Below are 24944 nucleotides of genomic sequence, written 5' to 3'. Positions count from 1 at the left end.
TTGTTCGTCTTGCCTAAAAAACCTCATATAATGCTTGATATGGAAACACCAAGGGGTATAAAGCTAACCGTGCTCTGTCCTTTCCCATGGACCGATATATACCAAAACCACAATATTCAACGCCGCAATCAATTCACATTTACCTTGAAATACCCCACTTCAACCGTGCCCTTGTCCAGAACTAACCCTCTTTCTCATCTTGGCGAGATCCCTCTCCTTGCCCTTCGCACTTCTCGCCGGACTTCCACCTGCCACACTCTGCCCTTCTGCGGGTCCACCTGCCGAGCCTTGAACCTCCCACTCATCACGCCAAGCTACAACATCTTTCTCCCATTTCGTAAGGCCAAGAACGACGTTCCGATAGTGTGCGCGCGTTTGCGGTATACTCTGTCTCATGAATCAAGAGTTAGTATCCATTCACCACGATATAAGTATAAGAGAGGGCAGAGTGATCGCCATACCTCATTCCTCACACCCGCAATCCACATAAGCATCTCCTCACTCTCCAATATACTAATCGCCTCATCCCTCCTCTGCCTCTCTTCCCAATCCTTTCCCTGTGGCCCCGCTGCGCCAAAATGGTAGTTCTTGCCTCGCGCTTGTAGACTCCTTCTTGTTTCCAGCATGGATTTGCTGGGAGTTATACCACTACCACTGCCGCTTCCTCCTAATCCTCCTCCTGCTTGTTTGTGCCCCGATCCTTGTCCCTGTGGCGATTGCTGATATACTCTCGGCGCGTCGAACCACCCCGCGCTGGCATCGTTGCTGGGGCCAGCGCTGGAACTACCGGCTAGGTGTTGGGGTGTAAGTGTAGTCGGTCCTTGATGTCCACTATGTGGAGTATTGGATTCATATTCTCCAGGTATTCCGCCGCTAGTAGTGGATGCGTGGCCACCGGGGATCGCAGATGATGAACTGGTCATGTTGCTTGTGAGTTGTTCGTATTGTTGTTGTTCGGTGTCGTGTTGGCTAAGGAAGTTTGCGCCGGCGGGGGTTGGGGGTTGCCATGTCATTGTTGCATTGCTGGAAGATTTTGGCGACAAGCTCAGTGTCTGTGTTGTGCGATGTTGTTGGAGCGCGTTGGGTATGAATGTGAAGAGAGCTTGGAAGCTGAGTGGGGTCTCGATGTTGATGGTCAATGTCCGCGGGGGAGGCTTAGATGGGAAGGTGGCAGCAACAAGACACTACGATTGAGCGTTCTAAGACCTGTCACATATGCTTGTTTATTAGTACTTCATCTACTACTTGCATCGTAGCTAATCGAAAAGTCAGAGCATATGCATTGCTGAAGAAAAGACTCAATATCAGGATGTCCTTTGACATTGATATCTGGTAGCTACTGTCATGCCTTGAAACGTCGACACCTCCTCCCTTTGACCGTCGACTTTGGGATATTGCCGTCTAGTGATGTGACCAAAACGCTGAAATGCCAATCTATGCCAAATGCTTAACACACACACGCCGAGAGATTAACCTTGAGCCGATCAAAACACAAACCCCACATAACCTTCTTTGTCCGTCTATAGTGTCGATGCTAGTTCGTAAGGATTCTTCCCACATCCGCTCCCAAGGGAAGCGGCGCCGAGCATATTTCCCCGGGAGCTGGATGGAGTTAGGCCTATGTGCTGCCATTTGCAGGCTGATGCTCAGCCTTGCTGCCCTTACCTCGCCAGGTGCTGACTGCCGGGATATCGGCCTTCAGTCTCTCTTCTTGTGTAGAGTACGCCTTGGGCGTCAACTTGATCAACGTGTGTAGTGGGACTTCCATCCATGGGCTCTGCTCCTGCGGTACGTTCATGAAGTATGCGTAGATACACCTGAGAATGGCCTGGTGTGTGACGATCAAGATGTTCTCGCTGCGCTCTAGCTCCATGATGATGGGCTCGAGGCGGATAACGACGTCGCGATATGACTCTCCACCCAAGTAGCGGTAGTTGTATTTGTCTTCATCGCGTTGCTTGAAGTCTTCAGGGAACTTTTGCTCGATTTGAGCGTATGTAAGGCCATCGCAGACACCGGAGTCGAGTTCGTCGAGCGCTTTCCATTCCAACTTCTCAAATGTAAGGAATCGTGCGGTTTGAATCGTCCGCTTCAAGGTTGAGGTCCAGACAGTAAGTTTGCGGCCGTCGCCAACAGATTTCGCAACCAGGCCGGGAAGCGCATGCGCGTAGGCGTCGCCTCGCTCTGAGAGGTTGGCATCTCCACCGATTTGTCCTGTGAGGTTGTACTCGGATTCACCGTGCTGCTACGATTAGCCTTCATAGCGTAGTCTCGCAAAGATTACTTACTCGCGATAACCAGATCGAACGCGGCTTGATGTGGAGGTTCATCAAGTAGTACACCACTCTACTCTGGAGATAATCCTGGATCTGGTTGATGATGACCTGCTTACCCACGTCGATAAGCTTGACATATGTAAGGTCGCGCTCGTCTTCGTCTATTGTCTGGTACACCTTCTCGTAGTTGCGAATACGATTGCGGAAATCTGCTGCAGCTTCCTCGGGGTCCTGGCCAACATAGTCTGGAGAAGTCGTCTTTACTTCTAGTATGTTGCTCATAATGAGATCCTCATCGTCACATTTTGACTCAACGAACAACGTCTCGATGTTCTCCGCAGCACATCGTTCTTGAATCCACCTGCGACGGCTCTTGGTCGAGTTTGTGGCGTCTAGTATTGCGATCAAGCCCCTGCCCTCGGAAAACCACTTGCACATGTCATTGACGGCTGCTTCGGCGGCTGCTTTTCGGAGGCGCTCTCCTTCGGGGTTGGAGGTGTCGAAGAACTCGGCGGAGGGGTTAGGGGTTGCAGTACGGCGATACTGTCCAACGTTGAACGTCTTTGATTTGATCGATAACCAATGTAGGTAACGAACGACTGCAGGACAAAGGTTTAGCAGTTGCACAGGATCCTGTAGGAGAAGCTTACCTTTCTGTGCGATCAGACTCTTGCCCCGCGCAGGCAAGCCCACCATGACAACGCATATCCGCGTGTCTTCGGCCTGTACACCAGCACCGTTAGTCTTTCTGCTTGGTCTTACGAACTCGCCAGCAGGCACTGCGCGCATATTTGGCGCATAAATCCCATTGGAGTCTGTCATTGTGTGTCGCGAGTCCAGCTCTCTGAAATCCAGTAACGGCGACGCGAATGTACAAGAAGTTGAGAAAAGTTATGAGATCGGAAATCTAGCCGAAGGTATTCCGATATGCAGCGATAGAATGCGGCTTTTAATCAAAGATGCAGCAAGGACAGATGCTAAGCGGTCAACAGAAGCCACAGGAGTCGCAGGGCTGGAATCGTCTGTTAGGTGAAGCGATAAGTGTATGGACGTTGAATGTCGTGTTGCAGAGTCGTGAGATCGGCCCGGCAGTCAAGAAGCGAGAGGAGATGGATTGATTGACGATGATTCCCCCGCATTCGGTACGGCGTCCTTCTTTTCACAAGCCAGAAAGCAAGCGTTCGGATTGCGGCTCCAGGCTAGCGGGCACGGTGGAGCAGATGTAACGGGTGATTCTCATTCGATAGCAGATGCTCTGGCTGCAGTTGATTGTGTCCACTTGACCGGCAGTCGTGACAGTGCAACAACAGTCGTCGCTGGCGCCTACCAATTCGTGTTCCTTGGGGCTCGGCCTCCAGCAATGGGCGCCATCAGGCCAGTTTCAAGCAGTCGCCGTGTTGCTACGAATTCTCCGGTCGTGTGCCATGATGCCACATGCTTCTGCGGTATGACGACAACGGCTCCAGCAGCATAGCTAGGGGTAGTCCAGAACCATGCCATACATACTAAAGCCGCCGAAAGCCGGAAAGACGTGATGGATGGGTACGAAATTTCTTTACGTTGTAGTAGTCGCACGCCAGTCGTCGTAAATCGGCGAAAAACAATGGTGCACCCTGGAGATCTTCGCAAGAAAAAAGACAACTTACAGTTGATATCGAGTAGGTCCGAGTGTGACCCATTTTTGACATCAGTACGCGTTGTGATGATGGCGTCACGCAAGCTGTTGTTGTGGCGGGGCAGTGGGCTGGCAAAGTATTGTATGTCTAGCAATCTGTCGCTTGGGTATTGAAGGTAGGAGGATTAAATGCACATCTCGAAAACGGAGTAGATTGTTCCTCGAAGCTGCTAGATGTGTACACGCAAGCCCGGGGTACGTCCAGACCGCTATCGCTCTGGTACTGCAGTGTGTGATCGCCGCGGGATTGGTTATCTCACATGGCTACCACTATTCTCCCCACGTGTAGGCAACCTGATAACAATGCATAGTGACTGGCAGCCGCTATTTGAAAAGCACTCATATCCAAAGGTGTGGCCATTACCAATATTAAAGACTTGTATTTTTTCCCAACGGGTTCAACAATGCTCATTATATCATCGTCTTTCATATACCTATACCAAAATTTCGCCTACGCTATGTGCAATCCTACGCCATAGTCCAAGCTATAAAGATGCGGGTATCTAGCAATGCTAAAATCATCTTGCGCTACAAAATGCGATGCGAAATCAATCTCCAGACGGCCGTTATGTGTCATGGCCTCTGATGAAGCCAGCTAAATATCAAGCATGTAGTTTGGCCATTCCGTTGACCCGGTGAGCGTCGTCGATTCCACTCTGCAAAGCAAGGAGAGTCGCGCTAGCATCAAGCCGTCGCTTTAATGCTGCTGCTGTCCTTTCCTGTCCCCTGCTACCAATGCCTTCTTCAACCCATCGGATCTTGTTGATCATAAAGCTGAGACCTTCGTGAGCTTTGCTCTTCCTGCTCGAAATGCCATACTCGACAGACCCAGTGTATTCTTGGAGTTGCGGTAGGATGAGTATCTCAATCTGCAGGTCCATGTCGGCAGGCGGCGTCACAGGAGCAGCCGGGGTCTTGGTCAGAACATCAGCAGCATCGGTTGGGTCGTTGGGCGCGGTGATGCGTGGATCGAGCATGGCAACATCAACGGTATCATCCCATTCGCCACGTATCCACCCAGAATGGATCGCTGCAGCAATAGGGTCCGAATCATCGCGGTACACGCGCGCACCCCAAAGATGTCTCTCCAACACAACATGCTGGCGTTGTCGTGGTTTTAGGTAGTATCTAGGTACTCTGATGGTAAAAGTGCAATTGATGGGGTTAACATCGAAGCGAGGCAGACGTTGGGGTTTCGAGGCATATCCGAATTGATCGTCTAGCGACGAGTTGGGTTTTGGCAGTTCTGTCTTAGCTTCGTACAATTGCGATCCAAGATGCTTACGAGGACGTTTAGCAGCTTCCTCAAGGATAGGTTGCACGTCGTGGACCTTAGTGAGGACCTTTGTGACTTGTTGCGGCGGCTGGTGGGCAACTCGGGGGGCGTGGTGGTGGTGATGGTGATGTGGATTTGCTCCAATATGATGGTGGTGATGAACCGACTGGCCTGGGCCGGCTTGTGGTAAGCTCGCTTGTCGCCCGTTAATCGAAGTTGAGGCTGGTGGCATGGACGCGTCCTCGTCAGGCTTGTGGTGGTGATGATGGTGGTGACTATGCTGTTAGTAAATACCTCGACAGAGGCTGAGTGGACTCACTGATGATGGTGGTGTTTGTTCCGCTTAGCCCCACGAGCGCCAGGTGTTCCCCTGCCGTCAGCGTTCTCCATGTCGAAAATGCCTTCCTCGTCCTTGACTCGTTTCGGCGGCTTTCTGCCTTGCTGGGAGCCGATCCTTCTCATCATTTCGCCGTTGTCCGACTCAAATGAGCCCTGACCGTTTTGTGGCATGGGACTTCCCCGCGACGGAGTCGACGATCCCAAGCCGCTGCCGAGGCCGGAGAACATGCGTCCGAATTCGCTTTTGATACCAGGATCTTTGCCAATTGACAAGGGCTGCGCCTGGGCACCTTGAACAGCTTGTGGTAGTGGGGACGCTCTGCCAGTCCGTCTGCTTGCTTCCAAGCCAAAGCCAATGTGTGATTTGGAGTGTTGCATGGCTTCGCCCATCTTGGGAGGCTGGTCGTATAGGGATCGGGATGACAAAGAGCGCGCGAGTGGCTCAGTCCTATGTCGCTCAGAGTTGGGATCGGAGGTAGGAGGAGCGTGATACTGCTCCACAACGCGGTGGCCCAGCTGGTCTACACTGCGTCGCAGCATTTCGTCGGAGCTTGGTGGGCCATAGCGAGGACCACCTAGCATGTGCGGAGGGTATGGGCCGTAAGTGCGATGCATCGGTGGAGGCTCCTCTGCGCGACTATCCTGGGGAGGCTCGCGAGCAGCACCGGTGGGTGCTGATTGACGCCAGAGACTGCGCGGAGGTTCTGCTGAGCCAGAGATATTGCGTTGCGGTTGAGGCGGACTGAAGCCAGATTGCGACACAGGGTGCACAGTCACAGGCCGATCTCTCTCGGACGCGCTGTGATTTGTGCCTGCTAAGAGCTCTGCAGCGTTGGGCCTTGCGTGATGCGACTCGCCCAGTGTGCGTCGTCGCTCCTCAGGTGGTCCAAAGGCGCTGCGCCGACCTGCAAATCCATCGTACATGGACCTCCCATCTTGTTCAGTGTTTCCTTGAGAACCCATGGGCTGGCTGTTGGGTCGAGATGGGACGTTTCCAGACGGCTGACGCCCTGCATCGTGCGCATATGGACGATGGCCAGGGAAATTCAACGGCTTGTAGGATTGCGCATTTGGCGGTAGCGACTGGCGGGCTGGATCAGGCGAACCTTGGTTGCTGTAGGACTGTCTGGGTGAGCCAGCCGAAAAGGCGTGTCCCTCCGATGAGCGCGAAGTATTGCTAGCGTACATGCTGCGCTCTGGAGTGGACTGGCGACGGAACGGGGGGAAATCTGATCGTGCGCCAGCTGGCAAGGCACGCCGGGGCGAAGGTGGCTGCATGCTGTGACTGTTGGCAGATGAGGCGTTGGTGGGAGGTGAGGGCTGTGGTTGTGTTGTTTGATTAAGGGCCCCTGTGTCACCCCCACCGCCGATGAGAGAGGAGATGGACATGCTGCTTCCCGGTCGCAACGCCTGCCCTAAGCCAGGAAGCTCTCTGTTGGCGCCAAAGTTGGAGGTGTATTGTGAACGCTGCGACTGGGATGCATGAAGATGCTGCTGCGTGGGAGAGGATGGGGGAGGCATTTGGGGTCGCGCGAAGGATGGTGGAGGTGGAGGGTCGTGAGACGGGCCTGGAGGGAGAGTTAGTCTGGGACAAAGCTTGAACCATTGCTTTTGGGAGCGGGGCTGTACCATAGGAGGTCGGGGGACTGGCGCCGTTCAGCGAAGAGTTGCGCGCAGCATCGAAACTATAGGGCGCAGGCGGTTGAGGATTGTTGGAGGCCGTCATTTGCGGTGGAGGGTTTGTCTGAGAGCGATGAGTCTCGTAGTGTATCGGTCGCGCTAAAGACATGGATCAGCACAAGCTCGGACATTGAGTCGCGACTTTTCGAAAGAGGTTTAGAGGCCCGCGGATCGTGCATTAGCTAGGAGCCACATCTGCGGAGTGCGCCATAGAATTCGCCAGACCCATGCCAACTCCACCGACAAATGCGCGCACCGTTCTGCAATCCAAATGCTCGGTTGGTGTGGCTCGGGATGCTATGGCGACACTAGTAGGGAAACACTGCCTGCATTTGCTTGCATTCATATGACGAGAGGGGCGGTGAAGTGCTTTTTCGCAATTGACGTGTCATACCGCACGTCAATGCAGCCAACGGCTTCCCACTACCGTCTCTTGCCTGTCTTTCCACCACCCAGACAGCACCCAGGTCAAAATGCAGCCTGGGTGACTTGAGCACCTTTGTGACTGGTAAGAGGTACAAAAATGCGCAAACAAGTCCAGACTACACTACTGATGCTTTGTCCCTGGCCTGTGCACTGCGCAGATGTGCTCTTGAAGACATGGGCAAAGATGTAGACCTACCTGTATTTGACCAACTACCCTGTCCTTGCCCCTCAGCCTGGCCTTGCGGCGCCTTGTTACCAGCGGACCGTCCTTGACTACTGCCTCGAGCATGTTGTGGTCCTGACGGGAGGAATGGGTCGCGACGGGGCATCGAGTACGGGTCGACGGTGTAGGCAGCATGGGGCGGCTGTTGCTGCGGTTGCGAGGCTGGCGGGTAGCCTGGATACGCTTGCGTCGTCTGCGGGTGGTAGTTCACAGGGCCGTCTGGCGGACGTTGGTAGGGTGGTGGGCGATCCATAGTCGACTTGGGCTCATCTGAGTAGTGAGGACGAGGGAAGATATCGGGATGGCGAACAGGACCTCGCAAGGTAGTCTGAGTCGATGGTAGAGTATTCAACGAGCTGCCGTATTGCAGAAGGAAAGAAGCCTCGAGCATGCGAGGAAACGAGAAGGCGCAATGGGACCAAGCGCCAGCATCCCTGTAGGATATAGCGCAGCCCCGCAGCCCGACTAGAGCAAGGTATGACATGTGTGATAGGCCTTTGCACCCACCCCCAAGACGTTTGCTCGACAAAAAGCCATCATGATGCGTATACCAGAGGAACCTGGCAATACTTGGTCGACAGTGCCTGACAGTCTCGCCCAGTCTGTTGCCACTCAAGACACACAAAGGAACGCGCATGCCATGCGACTCGGAACATCTGACGCCCGTTTGTCGCCCATGCAGCCCGTTCCTGAATCGTTCCTTGACCGCCTGGTGCCAAGCCCTGATCGGCAGGTGCCCCCATCCATGTCACTGGTCCAGCCACAGCCATCATCAACACTCCTCGTCGTCTGAGGCACACGACACGTGCCAGTCGCCTTCACCCTCAAAACTACGATATGTGAAGTGCCACCACCTCTGCAACCTATGCCGCTCCTCCCCATGCCTGGCTCCCCCGCTTCTTCCTGGGCCGTCTATCGTGCGCGCTTGAAGGCTGTCTTCCACGGCGCTGATCCACGCGTATGCGCCGCCTTTTGGTTGTTTGGTATGCATGCACCTGAACCCTCGATGAGGGGCTGCACCGCGGCAGCTAACAGCCCTAGGCCTCATTAACAATGTCCTCTACGTAATCATCCTCTCCGCTGCTCTCGACCTCGTTGGTCCAAATGTCCCCAAAGGCGCCGTACTTCTAGCCGATGTTATCCCTTCGTTCCTGACAAAACTATGCGCCCCATACTTCATACACAAGATCCCATACACTGTTCGCATCCTCATATTCGTCGCTCTCTCGGCATGCGGCATGCTCATCATCGCCCTCACCCCTCCGCTGCAAGACTCGAGGACCATTGCCATCAAGATGTGTGGAGTGATGCTTGCCAGTCTGAGCAGTGGAGGTGGTGAACTGAGCTTCCTTGGCCTAACGCATTACTATGGCCACTTTGCTCTGGCTTCTTGGGGCTCAGGTACTGGCGGCGCAGGTCTAATCGGTGCCGGAGCGTATGCCATCGCGACCAACACGCTGGGCGTTACCCCTCGCACAAGTCTACTTGTCTTTTCCTTCCTGCCGCTAATCATGGTCTTGAGTTTTTTCGTCATACTCCCACTTGGGCCGCTGCGTGCTGGCGCTCCGAAACAAGGTGGTTACGAAGCCATCGATGACCAAGGGGACGACGAGGAAGACGAGGTTGCCCAGACGCATGAACAAGACGATCTACTGTCTTCCTCCATGCATTCGGCTTCAGGGCGCAGCTTCACTTCCGTCAATAACAAGGGTGCTAACAGTGCACTGAGTAGCTTCCGGGCGAACCTCAACCGGGCGCGAGGATTGTTCTTCCCGTAGTAAGTCTATTGTACACACTCTGAATACGCCAGGCTGACCTACCGTAGCATGTTGCCCCTACTCCTCGTCTACATTGCTGAGTACACCATCAACCAAGGCGTTGCACCTACTCTGCTATTTCCCCTCGAATCCTCCCCCTTCGACGAATACCGTTCTTTCTACAGCACGTACAACGCCATCTACCAGGTTGGTGTTTTCATCTCACGCTCATCCACACCCTTCATACGCATACACCACCTATACGTCCCATCACTTCTTCAAGTGGCCAACCTCATCATCCTCGCCCTGCACGCCATGTTCAATTTCATCCCGAGCTACTACATCGTGTGCGTTATCATATTCTGGGAAGGCCTGTTAGGCGGGTTGGTCTATGTCAGTACCTTTGCTGAGATCACGGATAACGTTCCGAAAGAGGATAGGGAATTTAGTCTGGGTGCGACCAGTGTGAGTGATTCTGGAGGTATATGCATCGCTGGGTTCTTAGGCATGGCCATTGAGGTAAGTCTGTGTCGCTGGCAAGTTAATCATGGCAGGAATTACTGCAAATTGCAGTGAGATTCACAATATCATACACTATCAAAAACCTTGGTTCCGTACCGTTTGAATCATCCTTATCATATGACTCTGATCTCGCGGTCCAATCAGAAAAGCTCCTACGACTCGTTTAGAAGGTTGACGCGTGTGAGCAATTGTGGTTTCATCGCAGTAATTATAACCACGGTTTGGGACCGGCAAGTTTTTACTCTTTAGTGCATGCAATACATCAGCATTCTCTACTAGATACATAAACTCGCATTGATCTTCTACAAGATGTCACCGATCCTTATCTACAACACTACGGGCGGGATAATGAGACTACTCCCGCAAGAGGCTTCAAAATATTCCAGTAACCCACCTCAGTCTGCACCTGACGCAACAGAGCTCGACACAAATAATTCGACACTGCACTCTGACGCTCAGCAACAACAGGAAATGAAGGCCGGTTTGCCACAGTACCATATCAACGGTGTGGAATTGAGATGGAGTCCAGCCTGCAATATCATCCCCCAATATCCCATACGAATTGTACGTCTACATTCTCTATTTCAAACTGACAGCTGAGATGTATTCCAAACCGTTTGATAGTGAATTACAGCATCACCTGATCATGTAAAATACCGCGAATGTCTGTAGGATGTGCTTTCGACTCGACGACCCCTACTAACACAAGTGCTAGACGGGACTAAAAGACACGAAAGAGAGCACTGTGGTTGTGAGGGATCAGGTTGGGCTGGACCAGTTGGTCATGCATGTGAAATGGAGGCGATGTGGGAACCACCTGGAGAAAGACGATCTTGAACCACTCGACATCTTCGATGGTCTGGGTCGTGAGGGAAAACAACAGGGTGTCATATTCGAGGAGTACGTGGGTTGTAGAACGGATGGGGATTGTGAGAACGAGGACGATGATGAGGAAGTAGATGTATTTTCGCCCGTCTTTGTCCAGGTAGACGTACTCGGTGCTACTGATGCCGCTGTCTACGAAGATGACGAGGACGCCGAGACGGAAGTTGACGAGAAGGTCGGCGTCCGACCTTGTGTCGGAAGGCAATATGTCTGGCAAGTTTAGGACGGCCACTAGAGGGCTGTCACTACTAACAGTCACTACATCCTTGAATGAACAATCCAACTTTGAATCTACCAAATTTTCTCATCGCCATGCCTGTTTCTCTAACCATACTGGCTATGGTAAATTTCTTCAAGTCTGCCATCAATTGTTAGTCGTCTAATTCGTACACCAAAGCGACGTTATGGCAAGCATCGTCAGATGATCCACTTCCCGCTTCGAAACCATGGTTCGTCCCTTCTGCCTCGCTACAGTCAAGCCTATGAACGAGCAGCAATCGATACTGCCGCGTAGGAGTCACAGAAAAGCCATAATATATATATGGCAGCAACCTCTCGATTAAATTGTCATCCGATCCTAATCTTCTTCACTGTCTCCAACTGTCTTCACCACCACTACGCTCGCCTTCCAAGCCACTTATAACAACAACACCAAAATGCCTGCACAAATTCAACGCCGGCATTCAAATATCCTGAAAACATGGCATATCGCTACTCTAGCACCGGGCTTCGATGCAAGTCGCCTTGATTTTCCAATCCACGTTGTAAGTTCTGCTTTCCGATCCAGACTCGAAGAAGTAGAAGAATGTAGCTAAGAAGACATGAACAGGCCACCAATGACAACAGGGACAAGATCCACGTTTCTTCACAAGAGAAACTAGATACCCTTCTCGCCAGGCATCGGGATAATGAATCCCAAAAGTCGTCTACACTGGCTTCGTCGCCACAACGGAGCGACAGTGTGGTTGGGTCGTTGAGACTGAACCCTCAACTGTACTGCACCGACATAGATGGTATCAGTATCAGTTCCTCCGCCTCGTCGGAAACTTCGGCAAGTGAAGAGTATGATACCCCATTATCCGAGCATTTTGTCAATGGAGAAATCGTATGCACAGGTGGCCTTACTCTTGAGGCTCGAGATTTGACGCAGATTGAAAACGAGGCGAAAGATTTGGTGTTTAGCCGTGGACGTTCTGTGAGTATGGCTGTGAGGAGAAGGTACAGGAAGAAGACTACTGGGGTACATAAGGTGAAGAAGTTTGTGTCTAGTTTCTTCAAACATGTTGGTGGTCTGTGTTACAGTGCATAGTAGGGGCGATTTGGGGCTCCCTGATCTCAATAATTAGATTCTTTAGACTTGTCTTAGTAGACTATGTTTTGTGTGATTTTTGTGAAGCATTTCCGCTCCGCTCTGAAGCATACCTGAGTAATAGAACTCTCATGTCACTGTAGAGTATTCTCTCGAATCGTAAATCGTGCACATACTCAAAGACTCGACTGTGTGCGCTTCGCTACCTTCAAAAAGACGTGGTGCGCCCGTGCGTCTATAGTGAAGATGAACCATAGTCCAGGCTGCCAGGGACCCGCTTTCCTCCTACTGCAACTATGTTCGCAACGAAGAAGGACCAGAGTTTCGATTTCCATAGAACCATAGTTCTGCCAGGAACTAATGAAAATTCCCTGCTCATTTCGTATATGAACAGCAGTCCTGAGCCCTCGAGACTTTATCTTCCTAACGATTTACCTAACGCTCCAACAGCCAACTAAAAGTCATTCCAACTATTAAAATGTCAGCATACATCGAAACCGCATGGCCTTGCCAGCAGAACCTTGATATCCGCGAGATCCAAGCAACACCTGTCGCCCTTGTCAGGTTCCCTCTGCAGATTGTAAGTAGCTCACGGCCCTTCCCATGTGATGAAAGAACATTCCCGAGCGGTATTCCTTGCTCGAATTCTATGAAACTTACCAACGTTGCCATAGACTGGGCTGAATTACGAGTCTCCATCGACATGCCCAGACATCGAACTGGTGGAGACCAGTACCCACCTTGCATGGCTGGTGGAAAAGTACGAACTCTTTCTGGCGAGGAAAAGGCTTGCGCGCCTATCTGATACTCCTACAACAGTCGATGTGGGACTACCATGTGATGGTCATTCTTGTGGATTGATCGAATCGAAACCAAGAACCTTCGAAGTCGGCTATTACGTCGCCCCAGGAATGCCTGAGGCAAGTGACGAATGGCTAGTTCATAAGCCATACGATCCCTTAGTAGACACCCATACGGAACGACTACCAGTCGCCTCGACGCCTACGTCGCGAACTCTATCTACTCCTGGGACGCGAACTCTATCGGCTCCTGAGACGCCTGTCAGACCCCCGGACAGACCAGAGACTCGGGTGGTCCATGCAGGTACGGCACATGGTGTGGCTATGACTGGGCTGGATGCAAGGCGGAGAGCGTAGATGGCACTGGTTGCATTCTGGGCATTTCGAATATACCTTCAACTAGCTGCCATGCAGATGTGCCAGTGAAATACGTATTGCTACCAGTGTTAGACGGACAGTAATGCGATATCAGTTCATAGTCTCTATAGTTTATCAGTTGTTCCAGATCATCCTTGACACATCCAAGCGCTCACATCATCGGTCGTTCATGGCGCGTCGCCAGGTGGTAGACGGTAGTAAATTGTTCTTTTCCAAGACTCATCTAGAATACACATGCCTACCCCTCACGTCCATCGCCATGCGCTCTCGCTCTATATTTACAAAGTATCCTTGAGGAGCTTGTTCATCTTGGCCATCTTGGCGGCGACAGACTTGTCAATGGTGCGGTCGGCGATCTCGACGATGAGTCCACCACGGATCTCGGGGTTGACCTTGGGAACGACCTTGAGGGTCTGGCCATTCTGGACGTATTGCGAGTTCTTGATGGCGTTCTCGAGGCGGGAAATGGTCTTGTTGTCGAGAGGCTGCGTCGTGTCAGTTATAGTTCTAGCTCTCTTGCCGAGTCCTCCAGCTGTGTTGTTCCATGCCATGTCAGAGTCAACGTACCGCAGCGCTGGTAACGGTAAGCTCAACCTCGCCGCGGTGGGCACCCATGAGCACACCGAACTTCTCTACGACACCCTGTAGTACGCCCAATCGGTTGTTCTCGGCCAGTGTGCTGAGGAAGTTCTTGACGATGCCGTCCTTGTCGGCGCTGCCAATGTGCTTCTGGAGCTCCTGGACAATCTGCTGCTTGTCGGAGACGGAGAGCGAGGGAGCGTGGAGGATCTGGCTGAGCTTGGCGTCCTTTTGGAAAACACCCTGGAGAGCCTGGAGCGACTTCGCGGTGGGGTCGAGGGCGTTGGTCTTCGCGGCCGCGGTGTACTACCACAATTGTTAGCCAAAGCTCTTGCCCAGCCATTGGCCCGCATTCCATCCTCGTATCATCGCCAATATGCCAATTGAAGTCGTGGAAGGCGTACCAGAGCACTCGCGTAGGTTCCGTCAACGCCGAAGAGGGCAACCGGGGGCTTGTTGGCAGAGCCAGTTGGGGCAGCGGCGGCAGCGTAGCTTCGGGTTGCGGCGTAGCGGGCGGCCATTGGGGCGCGGGGCGCACCAGCCCGGAAAGCGGTGCTGAAGGCACGAGCTGCAGACATGGTCGGTAGAGGGGAGATGGATTGCGGGATGGGGCAGCTTTCGGGGCGCGGGTGCAGTTGAGGATGCTGCGATGAGGTTTCTGAGCCCGGCTCGGCACTGGCTGGGGCTAGCACCGATTGGGCCGCGGCTTCTCTACCCCAACTACAACTCCATAACAATTCTTTGGCAATTTTCATCTGCATGCACCCACTCGTTGCTCGAGTGACATCCTGAGGCAAAACTCACGATGGTATACAAACTTGCCCCATGACTACTGAACACCATCATGATCGAGCGACAACCTCGTCGCGACGACCCCTCCAGGACCGTGTAGATGGGTCTTGGCATGTGGTGTCTAACATATACACTGCCCACGAGGTACATCGCCTATCGGCACAACACCAAGCTCTCTCGGAGAGCGTTGGTCCTTACTCCTTCACCTCACCATGGGCGTATATTGCGAACACTGCGTCACGAGGACTATGGAGATACCCCACTTCGAGTCTAGCAGCAGTCCTCCCTCACCTTCACATATCCTCTTTCCTGCGTAGTTACTAGCCTTCAGTCTACCTTACTCTCCTCCTACGATTTGACAACCCTTTCCGTATAAAGTAAAGAACCATGGCCAGAATGGATACTCCATTTGAGCGACCGCAAACACCTCCATGCTCGTATCCCCTTACGCCACCTTCCACCGGCGGTCCGAGGAAACGCGTGCGCTTCAGCGATGTTGAAGATTTCAAAAGCAAGGCAACACGCGCTAACGCTGTTAGTGAAGGGGAGTCACCTGATACCTTTTTCGAAGAGCTCGAGGAAGCTTTTGATACCGAGACCAGCAATGGTAGCGACGATAGCGAGAGTATTCCACCAGCAAGCAACACCGTCCCTCCGTCTCCAACTTCGACAGGCTTCTCCAAGACCAAGCCCACAGCTCTCGAGAAGCACAGCATGTTCGCCTCTTTAGCCTTCACTATCGATGCACCTACCACTATCACTGAGCCGTTCCGCTTCATGGACCTCCCTATTTCCATCCGCAACCAGATCTATGCGCACCTCCTCGTCGTCCCGGGTCTGATATGTGTTCGTCAGAAGCGCACTATATTTCACAACGAAAAGACAGCATTCCTCTACACCGAGCGCCGCGAGTTTCTCCCCGGTATTGCATACGCCCTCGTCCACCTCCACGTTGACGAACACAAGACTCGTTTTGCGCTTGTCGGCCGCACCAATATCAACATCCTCCGTGTCAGTAAGGAGGTTTTCGCCGAAGCCAAAGCTGTTCTATATGGCAAGAATGCATTCGAGGTCGTCAGACCCACAAACGAGCTCTGCCCGCCGCCTGACTATAGTGTTAGGCTTTTCCCTACAGGATGTCAGCGTCTTGTTACTCAGCTCAACATTAAGATCCGCTCCTTCTATGACCTCCATTGGCTGCTAAGTGGTGGTTACAACGACATGAAGAACCACTACCGCGGTCTTGTTTCTCTCAACCTGATTTTGGAGATGGACTCGGTGAGTAAGGGCTTTGGTAAGACTTGGACTAGGATGGGCGTCGAGGAGAAGTGGGAGTGTTATGTTCAGCGTCTCCAGGGAGAAGTGGCGAAAGAGCTCTCCAAGAAGACGCAGGTCAAGGGCACAGACATCAAGACTGTTCCGGCTTGGATGAATCTCCGCATCCTATTCTCGGGTGAGGGATACGATGAGAGAATGGGTACCGTTGCCGATGTCGGAGACGTGCAGCGGGTAAAGCAGGACGAAATGAGACAAGGTTTGACAGAGGCTTGGGAGTTGTTCAAGAAGCGGGCGAAGTAGGAGGGAGGTAGTTGAGTTATGATTAGACTGACAAGGTATGGGCACATCGTGACGTCTAACAAGGCGCACAAGTCTTACTAGAGTACGCTATCGCGGAACACATTGGATGGGGAAGCAGTTTTTGGATGATCTTGCAATTATGCTTTTCGGATTGGTTTATTATCAGGTACATAGATTAGAAGCATTACGCATTAAAACACTATGCGAACGTTTTGTTCATTTCCAGTTCCAAGTATATCCTCCCAGTGTCCAATGTAGTGCCTTCCCGTATTTCCAAGTCGTTATATATCCCAGTGTCCATTGTTGTCCGAATACCAAGCGCCGCGCTACATGCATCAAGTCGTGATTAACCCATTTAAACTTTTATCCCGTTGCTCACAGTAGTAATGTGAGCCACCCCGCAGCGCCAACGATCAAACTCTCAATCCATTTATCCAAACCACCAACGTGCGTAGATGATCCAAGTGCCTTACTAGTCTCTCCAATTCCGCTCGCGATCAAGTCTCCAGCATCGCGGCTTCGTGTTGTAGAAGCTGAACTTGAACGCGTCGTACTGGCGCTGCTGCTCTTCGGTAGCTTAGGAATGGTGCTGGTTTGCCCATTGATGATCAGGGCAGTTCCTTGCGAGTCCAGAGAGTAGGTTGTCCCATCAATCTCGATTGATGAACCGGGTACGAGTGTTGTTCCGTCGTTCAGGACGTATTCCGTTGTTCCGCCTGTAACAGTATGTGTGTATGTCACACCGTTGATGGTCAAGGCTGGAGCGTCGGTGATACCAGAGCCGGGTGCTGCCAAAGTGGATGTAACGCCGTTGACGACGATGATGGTACCAGATGCGCTCGTGGGCATAGAATATGTAGTCCCGGAGATAGTAAGGACGCCACCTGGGGTAAGAGTTTGGTCCGGAGCGATGACATAGGCTGTCGTGCCGCTGACAACTTGCGCAGTAACGGATCTCCCTCCATCAAGAGTCACAACAGATTGTCCCGCCCCCAACACCGATGTCTGCCCGTTGATCAAGATGGTGGAACCTTTTCCATTCTCAGGCATACTGTAGGTCGTGCCATCAACGATGAGCGTGCTTCCTGCGCTTAGCGTCTGACCGGGTGCTACAACGAAGACTGTTGAGCCTCCCACGACAGTCGCTGAGACGGTTTGATCGTCCACTGTAATAACGGGCGCTCCAGTTACCACAGGAACATTTGCAATGGTCTGCGTAGCACCATTGACGATGGCCATACCGTTCGGCTCCATACTGACTGTGTTTCCGTTGATGGTGATGGCAGGGCCTCCTGGCTGCAGTGTCGCAGATCCAAGGATATACTCTCCTCGTGAATTTGGCGTGATAACACCTCCGCCCACCATAAGAACAGGCAGGCCTTGCGTCGTTGCCGGATTGAAAGGAACCGTACTTCCGTCTACAACGATTCGTGTTCCACCACCATCCGAGGGCACCACCACAGGCACGCCGTTGATAATCTTCGTCTGCCCTTGTGTCAACGTTTCGGATCCAATCACGATAATCGGAGGAACTGGATTATGATTCTGTCCATTCTGATCATCCGGCTCGGCCTGGGTTGGTTTGGGAGTGTTCACTGGGAAGACAACTCCACCAATCGTCACGCTTCTAGTCGTAGTCGCTCCTGGATTTCCGTTTGTCCAAATGGAAGGGTTATCGTGGTTGAATGTATTCACAACGTCTGGAACACTCGGTGAGGTTTTCCCGCCACCTTGAGTCGGCTTGACCGTGTCGTCGGGTATTCTGTCAGGTTGGCTAGGCGATGGAGCATCGTTGTCATGCTGATTGGGATCGGGTTTATTTGTGGGAGTGGGATCCGCTATCTTGTTTGACATCGTAGGCTCTGCGACATCCTTTGTTGCTGTATCTTGACACCTTAAACAACCTCGAACCGTGACGTGAACAGACGTGGACTCAAAGCTGGTCGCAATATATGTCCCTGTCAAAGGTGACAAGAAGATGGGAAATGGCGATGGAGGCGGTGCGGCTGGCGGAATGAGTCCTGTAGGTCTAGGACGCAAGAACGATTCGGGCGGTCTACTGTAGCTACAAGTAGCAATATCTGAGCCGCGGAATTGACTTTGGATAGCTGGGTCTTGCTTTAGATGGTCAATTAGTTTCGAGGGGAGTGGAACAGGTTCGCCCGAGGGTGTGCTTTCAGGAGCCTTCCCTGTGTAAGTAGCAATGAAGTAACTCCATTCTTTGGTTTTTGTGCTTGCGGGTTGCCAACTCGTTAAGGGCTTGACTGTTGGCGAACAATACCCTTGGGTCAGATTGCTATCCGGCCAGTAAATCTCATGGTAATCATCCAAGGCACCAGAGAGTCGGTTGTATATAACGTAAGTTGGACCTGCGTCGAGGTGGACGATTACCCCTGGTGTTGGTTGTACTGTGAACGTCGGTGTCGCGCGTGTGATTAATTGGCCATTAGCTCCGGTAACAGTCTTTGTCTGGTTGACAGTACGCTCCTCTGTAACGACAGTCTCGACAGTATTGTTGTACATGTAAGTCGAGTACTCTGTAACGATGGTCTCGGTTACCACTGTGCTAGTCCATGGGTTGTAAAACTCCCCCGGTACGTAGGACGTGGTTATAGGACCATACCCTGCGATGATACACCCGGTACACGCTCCATTGGGTACCGAAGAATTGGCAAAAACTGACGTGATATCTGAAAGGGGCGGTGCACTTCCAGAGGCAGTGTATGTGACAACCGTAGGTGTCACTTGAGAGATGGAGTTGGTGCGATTTGTGTAGATAGGAACCCGAGGAGGAGTGGGCAGATGTGGAGGAACATTGTGGTAAACCGACGATGTTATGTCCAACGGCGCAGGCAAAGAAGTGCTCACATCGTAAGCTGGACCTGGTACGGCCGCTGGAGTAACAGCAATAGGCGCATGTAAAGTAGTTGAGTCGAGCAGTACCGTGCTACTTGGCGGCGCCATCACTGATGTGTTATTACCTGAACACGTCAATTTTGATGGTCTCAAGACGGACTCTGCTGCATACCATCTGCGGATTGTTAGCCACCTGAAACTTGCCTGACAAAAATGACGTACCTCTCCTGTTGTGTATGTTCGTATCTGAGCCCGCCACAACCAGCGCAGGCCCCAGTAGACTGACAAGTCTCCGCATCTTGCGATGATCCTTCTACACCAAGCGAGTGACAGTGTAAAGGTCAGGCAAGATGTCGCACATGCAAAAGAGCACTGTAAGAGCGAAAATAGCGAGATTCAGCCCAAAACAGTTCAGATTCCAATCATTCGATGAAGGCTATTCGTACGCATGATCAGCTTGCGATCCATGCACAGCCCTAGTGGTAGCTACGCTTAGCGGAAACACGAGGCACATACCGTTGACGCGTATGACTGCCAGGGCATCTTCCAGCCCCGGTCTGCCGTGCTGATCAACTGGACATACCATGTATATCCGCCTAAATTCAAGCTTCGCGCTGACATGGTCCGCAGTGCTCTGGGAAACACCTGCGGCGGTCGACGAAGGCGTAGTCAGTACCTAGGTAGTGTCATGGGCGAGGCTTGTTTCACATTCGTGGCGTCAATCGGTATACCCTATATGACCTAAAAGATCTGTCCCGCAAGACCGGTCGGATCTTGAGTCGGATTGCTGTAGACTGGAGCAACGAACTACTAGGTTTGCCCTTTAGGGCCAAGTGAAGAGATTGCTAGGCTAGGTGTTAAGGTTCTCGGCGAACACAATTCGAGCTTGTAGGTAATAGTTCTGAATGGAACAAGGCGTGCGCATCTAGCCAACTCAACCAAGATGGGTGAGTGGGCACTGCTGACTGCCTGCATGTCTCGAGTGCTATCAAAAGAGAACATCTCATAGCATGACGGAGGCGTCGAGGTGTGGCCGCTTGGGCCGGGATAGTGTCAAAAGGAGGCTGATACGATGAGCTGGGGAATAGTTCCAAAGGTCCGTCATTGGTGGGGAGGCTGACTAAACTGTGCGCTACCCCTTAGCATGCCACCGGATGCGCCTCTCCCATGAGACCTCGTATTGCGCTCGACGAACCTTGGAAACTAGCCATGCCTTCAATGCTGCGGTCATCGAATCATGCTGCATAGCTTATGGCGGCCTAACGACTAGGGCGTGGGCGATCGTCACGCAGCGCCCGCACCTGTTGTGGTGGGTTCTTGGACAAAACGTCCATGAACCGCTCTGGACTCCAGGGCTTCCGACAGCCCAGGGACCGCACTCCCGGTATCAGAGCTGACTCGACCTGGGGTCCCAAAATCTTCCGATAGACAACTGCGCCATGTGCTACCTGCTTCAGACCGTCTGAGCCGACGATCATTCGCTTCCAGGTCCATGTAGAGACATCGGCCATCCTTCACTACTGTTCGCTCGCTACACAATGCGCCTCACAGCGCGAGCTACCGAGGCCCCGGAGCCGTATGTCGTGCCTCCTTCGGATAAGTTTGACGGCGCGGATGGAAGCTGGAGCACCTTCAAGATAAGCGTTGGAACACCAGGGCAAGACTTTCGTGTGTTGCCGAGCACAAAGGGAGGCGTCACATACGTCATTGCCGAAGAAGGATGTCTGGAGGGAGTCGACCCGACGAATTGCCCACAACTCCGAGGAATAGAGGTTTTCCAGAGCACGCAAAGCACCGGCTTCCAGGTCAACGCATCGACAACATGGTCGGCGATTGGACAATACGACGTGGATTTGGAGGACGCACTCAACTACACAGGGAGAGGACTGTTTGGCCTAGACACTGTCACGCTAGGCGCAGCTGCGGATAGCAGCTCCTCTATATCCTTGACGCGCCAGGTCGTTGCTGCCGTTGCCGATCCAGACTACTACTTGGGACTCCTTGGTCTTGGCCAGGCAAAGTCCAGCTTCAACAGTGGGAGCCAGCCCATCGACTCTTTCCTCTACCAGCTGCGCGAGAGCAAAAAGATTCCCAGTTTCGCCTATGCGTACACAGCCGGCGCAACCTACAGATTGAAATCCGTCTTTGGCAACCTGGTTCTGGGAGGCTACGATGCGACGCGATTCGAGCCCAGTGCGAACGACTTCTCGTTTACCTTCTCCCAAGACCCCTCTCGGCTCCTGACTGTGGGAGTCGACTCAATCATGGCGACAAACACACTACAAGGCACCTACTCCCTGACCTCCGGAGCACACTTCTCCGTCATCGACTCTACAGTTCCACATTTGTGGTTACCCGCGGACGTTTGTGCACAGTTTGAGACAGCCTTTGGGTTGACCTACGATCCTGAGACAGACCTATACCTTGTTAACGATACCATCCACCAACAACTCGTCTCAAACAACCCGACTCTCACGTTCAAGCTTGTAAACTCGCTCGGAGATACAACCACGAACTACACCAACATAGAACTGCCGTATGCAGCCTTCGATCTTCAAGCTTCGTATCCGTACTACCCGAATGCAACGAACTACTTCCCGATTCGGCGCGCCGCCAACGATACACAATATGCACTTGGCAGGACGTTGCTGCAGGAGGCATATCTGATAGTAGACTATGAACGGGCAAACTTCACGGTTGCACAGGCAGTCTTTCCCGATCCTTTGCCCGCGTCAAACGTCATCACGATCAGATCAGCAAGTGACTCCGATTCCACACAAACTTCAACTTCGTCTTCAAGCCTCGGCGGAGGTGCCATTGCTGGGATTGTTATAGGCGCAATCGCTGCTCTCCTCCTTTTAGCACTGGGTATATTTTTCTTCCGGAAACATCGCAGCAAACACCAAAAAGAACAGCGATACGAGCTCGCAAGCAAACATATATCAGAAATTGATTCTAGTTCCAACGTTCTTGCGGGCAGCCTGCCTCACAAAGCTGTGGGCCCGCAGGAACTTCATGGCACGCCATTGACAGAACTGGCCTCCCCTGTGAACGACCAGTTCCCTGGCCATGCGTATCCACAAGATCAAAAGACAGTCATTGATATGGCAGACGAACCACAAGAGCTGCATGGCGACTCGATAATGCCGGTGACACCCAGATGGCAAGAAGTACCACCACATCCACGTTTCCAACAAGAGATGGACGTAGAGAGCAGTGCAAGCCACAGCGTGAGCGGTGTGCCCAGCGACGACGGATACGCGACTGGCGAACTTACACTCCGCTCTGGTGTATCGCCAATTTCACCGCAATTTCCTCGCAGCAAACATGGATAAATAGTTTTTAATTTTGGACAGAATCCGGCAAAGGCGTTTGGGTCTGTCATACTTCTAGAGATACCACACATGTATAGGAAATGGGCAGGATTTAATGCATACGCAACACGAATGCGAGAATATTGATTATTATTTTGCAAAAGGCCTAGGCATGGGACTTGCAGCAGAGATCGACATCTTCTTAATGTGTATGGCCCACAACGAGTGAGCTTGAAAACAACAGTGCGAACTTATAAAGAGCTAGGAGGTTTTTGACGAGACTGCGAGGAATGGCTAAGAATTCTTGTCAGAGCCTGGAGATATTCAGTAATCATCCTAGGCACCACTCAGGTCCCAACAGCATTGTGTGTGCGAATGACAACATCTAAACTCATCTCACGAAACGACAGTTGGCTCCAAGTTAGGGCGGTCACAAAGTTCTGGCATATCTCTAAGGACGCCGAGGATGGTAATACTGGTTTCTACGAGGCAGAGCACCTGCCAAGAGATACCCGGGTGATCGGCTCGTAGGGCTGACAGATGCGCATACTTCTAGCAAGGGTTGCGGCACGAAGTCGAATATGTGGCCCGCGGGCTTCATGAGCTTTAAATGGAAAAGTGGGGATGTGAACTACGATGACTTCAATGTGTGTGATGGCCGGTTGCGCACGTGGGTCATGCTGTCACGCGAAGAGCTTCCGTGGTGGCCTACTGACTGAAGTATCGCATACCATCATCCTGTATGTGGGTTCTGAAATTGTCAACTCCTGACTACCATATGACTGATTTCCTTAACCCGCAGATGAGATAAAAAGATGCAGGTACAACTGTGCTAGAGCCCTAATCATCAGCTGCGCTTTCCTGGGTGCGGGTGCGAGGTACTCCACAGGTGAGGCTGAAGCAGGAATCGGATGCAACCCAAACCCGAGCGGGAAGGCCCATTGCGATTCCAAGCCACAAAAAGATGTTCTCTGCATAACTTGGAAATGAATGCAGAATGCGTGGACCGCGCTTGACTAGGTCCACCTCCAACAGGGCAGCTGGAAGATGGACTATGCTGAGGCTATGACGTAGGTGAGACGCATGGCTGAAGCTATCACCCCTCATCCCCGCGCGCGCTTCCTCCAACCTGGACAACATCCCAAACACCTAAACTCCTGCCTCGATATTCAGATACGTAAATAATACAGACCTATACCCCAGACACCCTAAACCAACACCTAAAACAAACCACCGACAATGGACAAGATCAAGGAGAAGCTTCACATCGGCAGCAAGAACAAGGCCGACAACGATGTCACCACCAGCACCAGTAATGTCGGTACCATCGAGGGTAAGTGATAACTCCAAGTGACATACCAAGCATCGCGTCCAGTAGTCGTAGTAAATACACGTTGGTCCGTCGCGGATAGCCTCCCCCAAAAACGCGCCTCGCTATGCTTCAGCCTCACTGAACCCGCCACTAACACCCTCAATAGAGAACCGTGACTCGATCGACTCTGAACTCGCCGCGATGCCCCCTTCAGAGCGCGTCGCCTACCTTAAAGAATTCGAAGACTCAGACAAGCACGACACGCCAAAGAAGGGCGGTCTCCTCGAGAAGCTCATCGCCCGAGGAAACAAGAAGACCGAAGACCAGATTGCCCAAGAGACCAAGGAGCGCGAGGCGCGTGAAGCTGCGCACCGCGAGGCAACACACGCGACTATGGGCCCCGGCGCCGGTGCCAGCGCACATTCAGCCGCAGGATCCGGTGGATTGTAAGCGCATAACGACGAGTGCAAGGGCATGATGGAATGTTAGCGACCAGCAAAGTTTTGAAGGGGGAAGTAAAACACTTCCCAGACATGGATTGTGAAGAACGCTTTCTTAGCGATGGACTGTGATTACATTTACATACACTTTTTCTCGACATGATGAATACATGACATGAATACCAGCTGAGCTTCTTCCTGTATCTTGGACTGTGATGAGATGGGAATGAGTTTACAACGCCCTCCTTATCTGGAACTCGACGGCGTGTGCTTCTTCATGGTACAAAGGCTCCGTGCTACCTTCTGTGTTGGTCTCGCGCATACTGTCGTATCAGGGGCGCCTTTCCTCTACGATGATGTTCCTACCCTTCGATAGCCAGGGTTGATCCAGCGAGCATGCGGCAAGCAACGGTGTAGATTTCACTGCGGTAGATGTGTACCATTCCTGCCGCAAGCAAGAGTCCGGACATAAAAGTACCGCATGGGAGAAAGAAACTAGGAGAGAGTTGTATGTGAGCAATGCTTCG

At 52.3% G+C, this 24944-nt stretch overlaps 9 protein-coding genes across 9 annotated transcripts; 4 read left to right on the top strand and 5 right to left on the bottom strand.

Moving 5' to 3' along the window:
• Positions 1-159: 159 nt before the first annotated feature.
• On the bottom strand, positions 160-1013 carry GT037_005693 (uncharacterized protein; the record flags this gene model as incomplete). The annotated part of the gene is made up of 2 exons (XM_038930740.1): positions 160-387; positions 462-1013. The coding sequence occupies 2 exons, from the start codon at positions 1011-1013 to the stop codon at positions 160-162; spliced, it is 780 nt and encodes a 259-aa protein (XP_038786429.1).
• Positions 1014-1618: 605 nt separating this feature from the next.
• On the bottom strand, positions 1619-3098 carry GT037_005692 (fructose--bisphosphatase; the record flags this gene model as incomplete). Its single annotated transcript, XM_038930739.1, has 3 exons — positions 1619-2242; positions 2289-2875; positions 2927-3098. 3 exons carry the CDS (start codon positions 3096-3098, stop codon positions 1619-1621), a joined length of 1383 nt encoding a protein of 460 aa, XP_038786428.1.
• Positions 3099-4553: 1455 nt separating this feature from the next.
• Positions 4554-8286, bottom strand: GT037_005691 (uncharacterized protein; the record flags this gene model as incomplete). The annotated part of the gene is made up of 4 exons (XM_038930738.1): positions 4554-5502; positions 5547-7134; positions 7196-7345; positions 7869-8286. 4 exons carry the CDS (start codon positions 8284-8286, stop codon positions 4554-4556), a joined length of 3105 nt encoding a protein of 1034 aa, XP_038786427.1.
• A 474-nt stretch (positions 8287-8760) lies between these two features.
• On the top strand, positions 8761-12948 carry GT037_005690 (batten s disease protein cln3; the record flags this gene model as incomplete). The annotated part of the gene is made up of 7 exons (XM_038930737.1): positions 8761-8878; positions 8937-9672; positions 9721-10171; positions 10454-10738; positions 10890-11240; positions 11871-12367; positions 12819-12948. Coding segments are annotated over 7 exons (2568 nt in total), but the record flags the coding sequence as incomplete, so codon positions are not given.
• Positions 12949-13824: 876 nt separating this feature from the next.
• Positions 13825-14703, bottom strand: GT037_005689 (atp synthase subunit mitochondrial precursor; the record flags this gene model as incomplete). Its single annotated transcript, XM_038930736.1, has 3 exons — positions 13825-14031; positions 14114-14431; positions 14530-14703. The coding sequence occupies 3 exons, from the start codon at positions 14701-14703 to the stop codon at positions 13825-13827; spliced, it is 699 nt and encodes a 232-aa protein (XP_038786425.1).
• Positions 14704-15304: 601 nt separating this feature from the next.
• GT037_005688 (uncharacterized protein) lies at positions 15305-16495 on the top strand (the record flags this gene model as incomplete). Its single annotated transcript, XM_038930735.1, has 1 exon — positions 15305-16495. One exon carries the CDS (start codon positions 15305-15307, stop codon positions 16493-16495), a length of 1191 nt encoding a protein of 396 aa, XP_038786424.1.
• A 375-nt stretch (positions 16496-16870) lies between these two features.
• GT037_005687 (uncharacterized protein) lies at positions 16871-19649 on the bottom strand (the record flags this gene model as incomplete). The annotated part of the gene is made up of 3 exons (XM_038930734.1): positions 16871-19461; positions 19512-19526; positions 19574-19649. The coding sequence occupies 3 exons, from the start codon at positions 19647-19649 to the stop codon at positions 16871-16873; spliced, it is 2682 nt and encodes an 893-aa protein (XP_038786423.1).
• A 1240-nt stretch (positions 19650-20889) lies between these two features.
• GT037_005686 (acid protease) lies at positions 20890-22686 on the top strand (the record flags this gene model as incomplete). Its single annotated transcript, XM_038930733.1, has 1 exon — positions 20890-22686. One exon carries the CDS (start codon positions 20890-20892, stop codon positions 22684-22686), a length of 1797 nt encoding a protein of 598 aa, XP_038786422.1.
• A 1218-nt stretch (positions 22687-23904) lies between these two features.
• On the top strand, positions 23905-24427 carry GT037_005685 (uncharacterized protein; the record flags this gene model as incomplete). The annotated part of the gene is made up of 2 exons (XM_038930732.1): positions 23905-23998; positions 24144-24427. 2 exons carry the CDS (start codon positions 23905-23907, stop codon positions 24425-24427), a joined length of 378 nt encoding a protein of 125 aa, XP_038786421.1.
• Positions 24428-24944: the final 517 nt, after the last annotated feature.

This window comes from Alternaria burnsii (assembly GCF_013036055.1).
Source record: "Alternaria burnsii strain CBS107.38 chromosome Unknown 732, whole genome shotgun sequence".
Lineage (NCBI taxonomy): Eukaryota > Fungi > Ascomycota > Dothideomycetes > Pleosporales > Pleosporaceae > Alternaria > Alternaria burnsii.
Note: the sequence above shows the minus strand (reverse complement) of the source record. Positions and strands in the feature narration are given on the sequence as shown.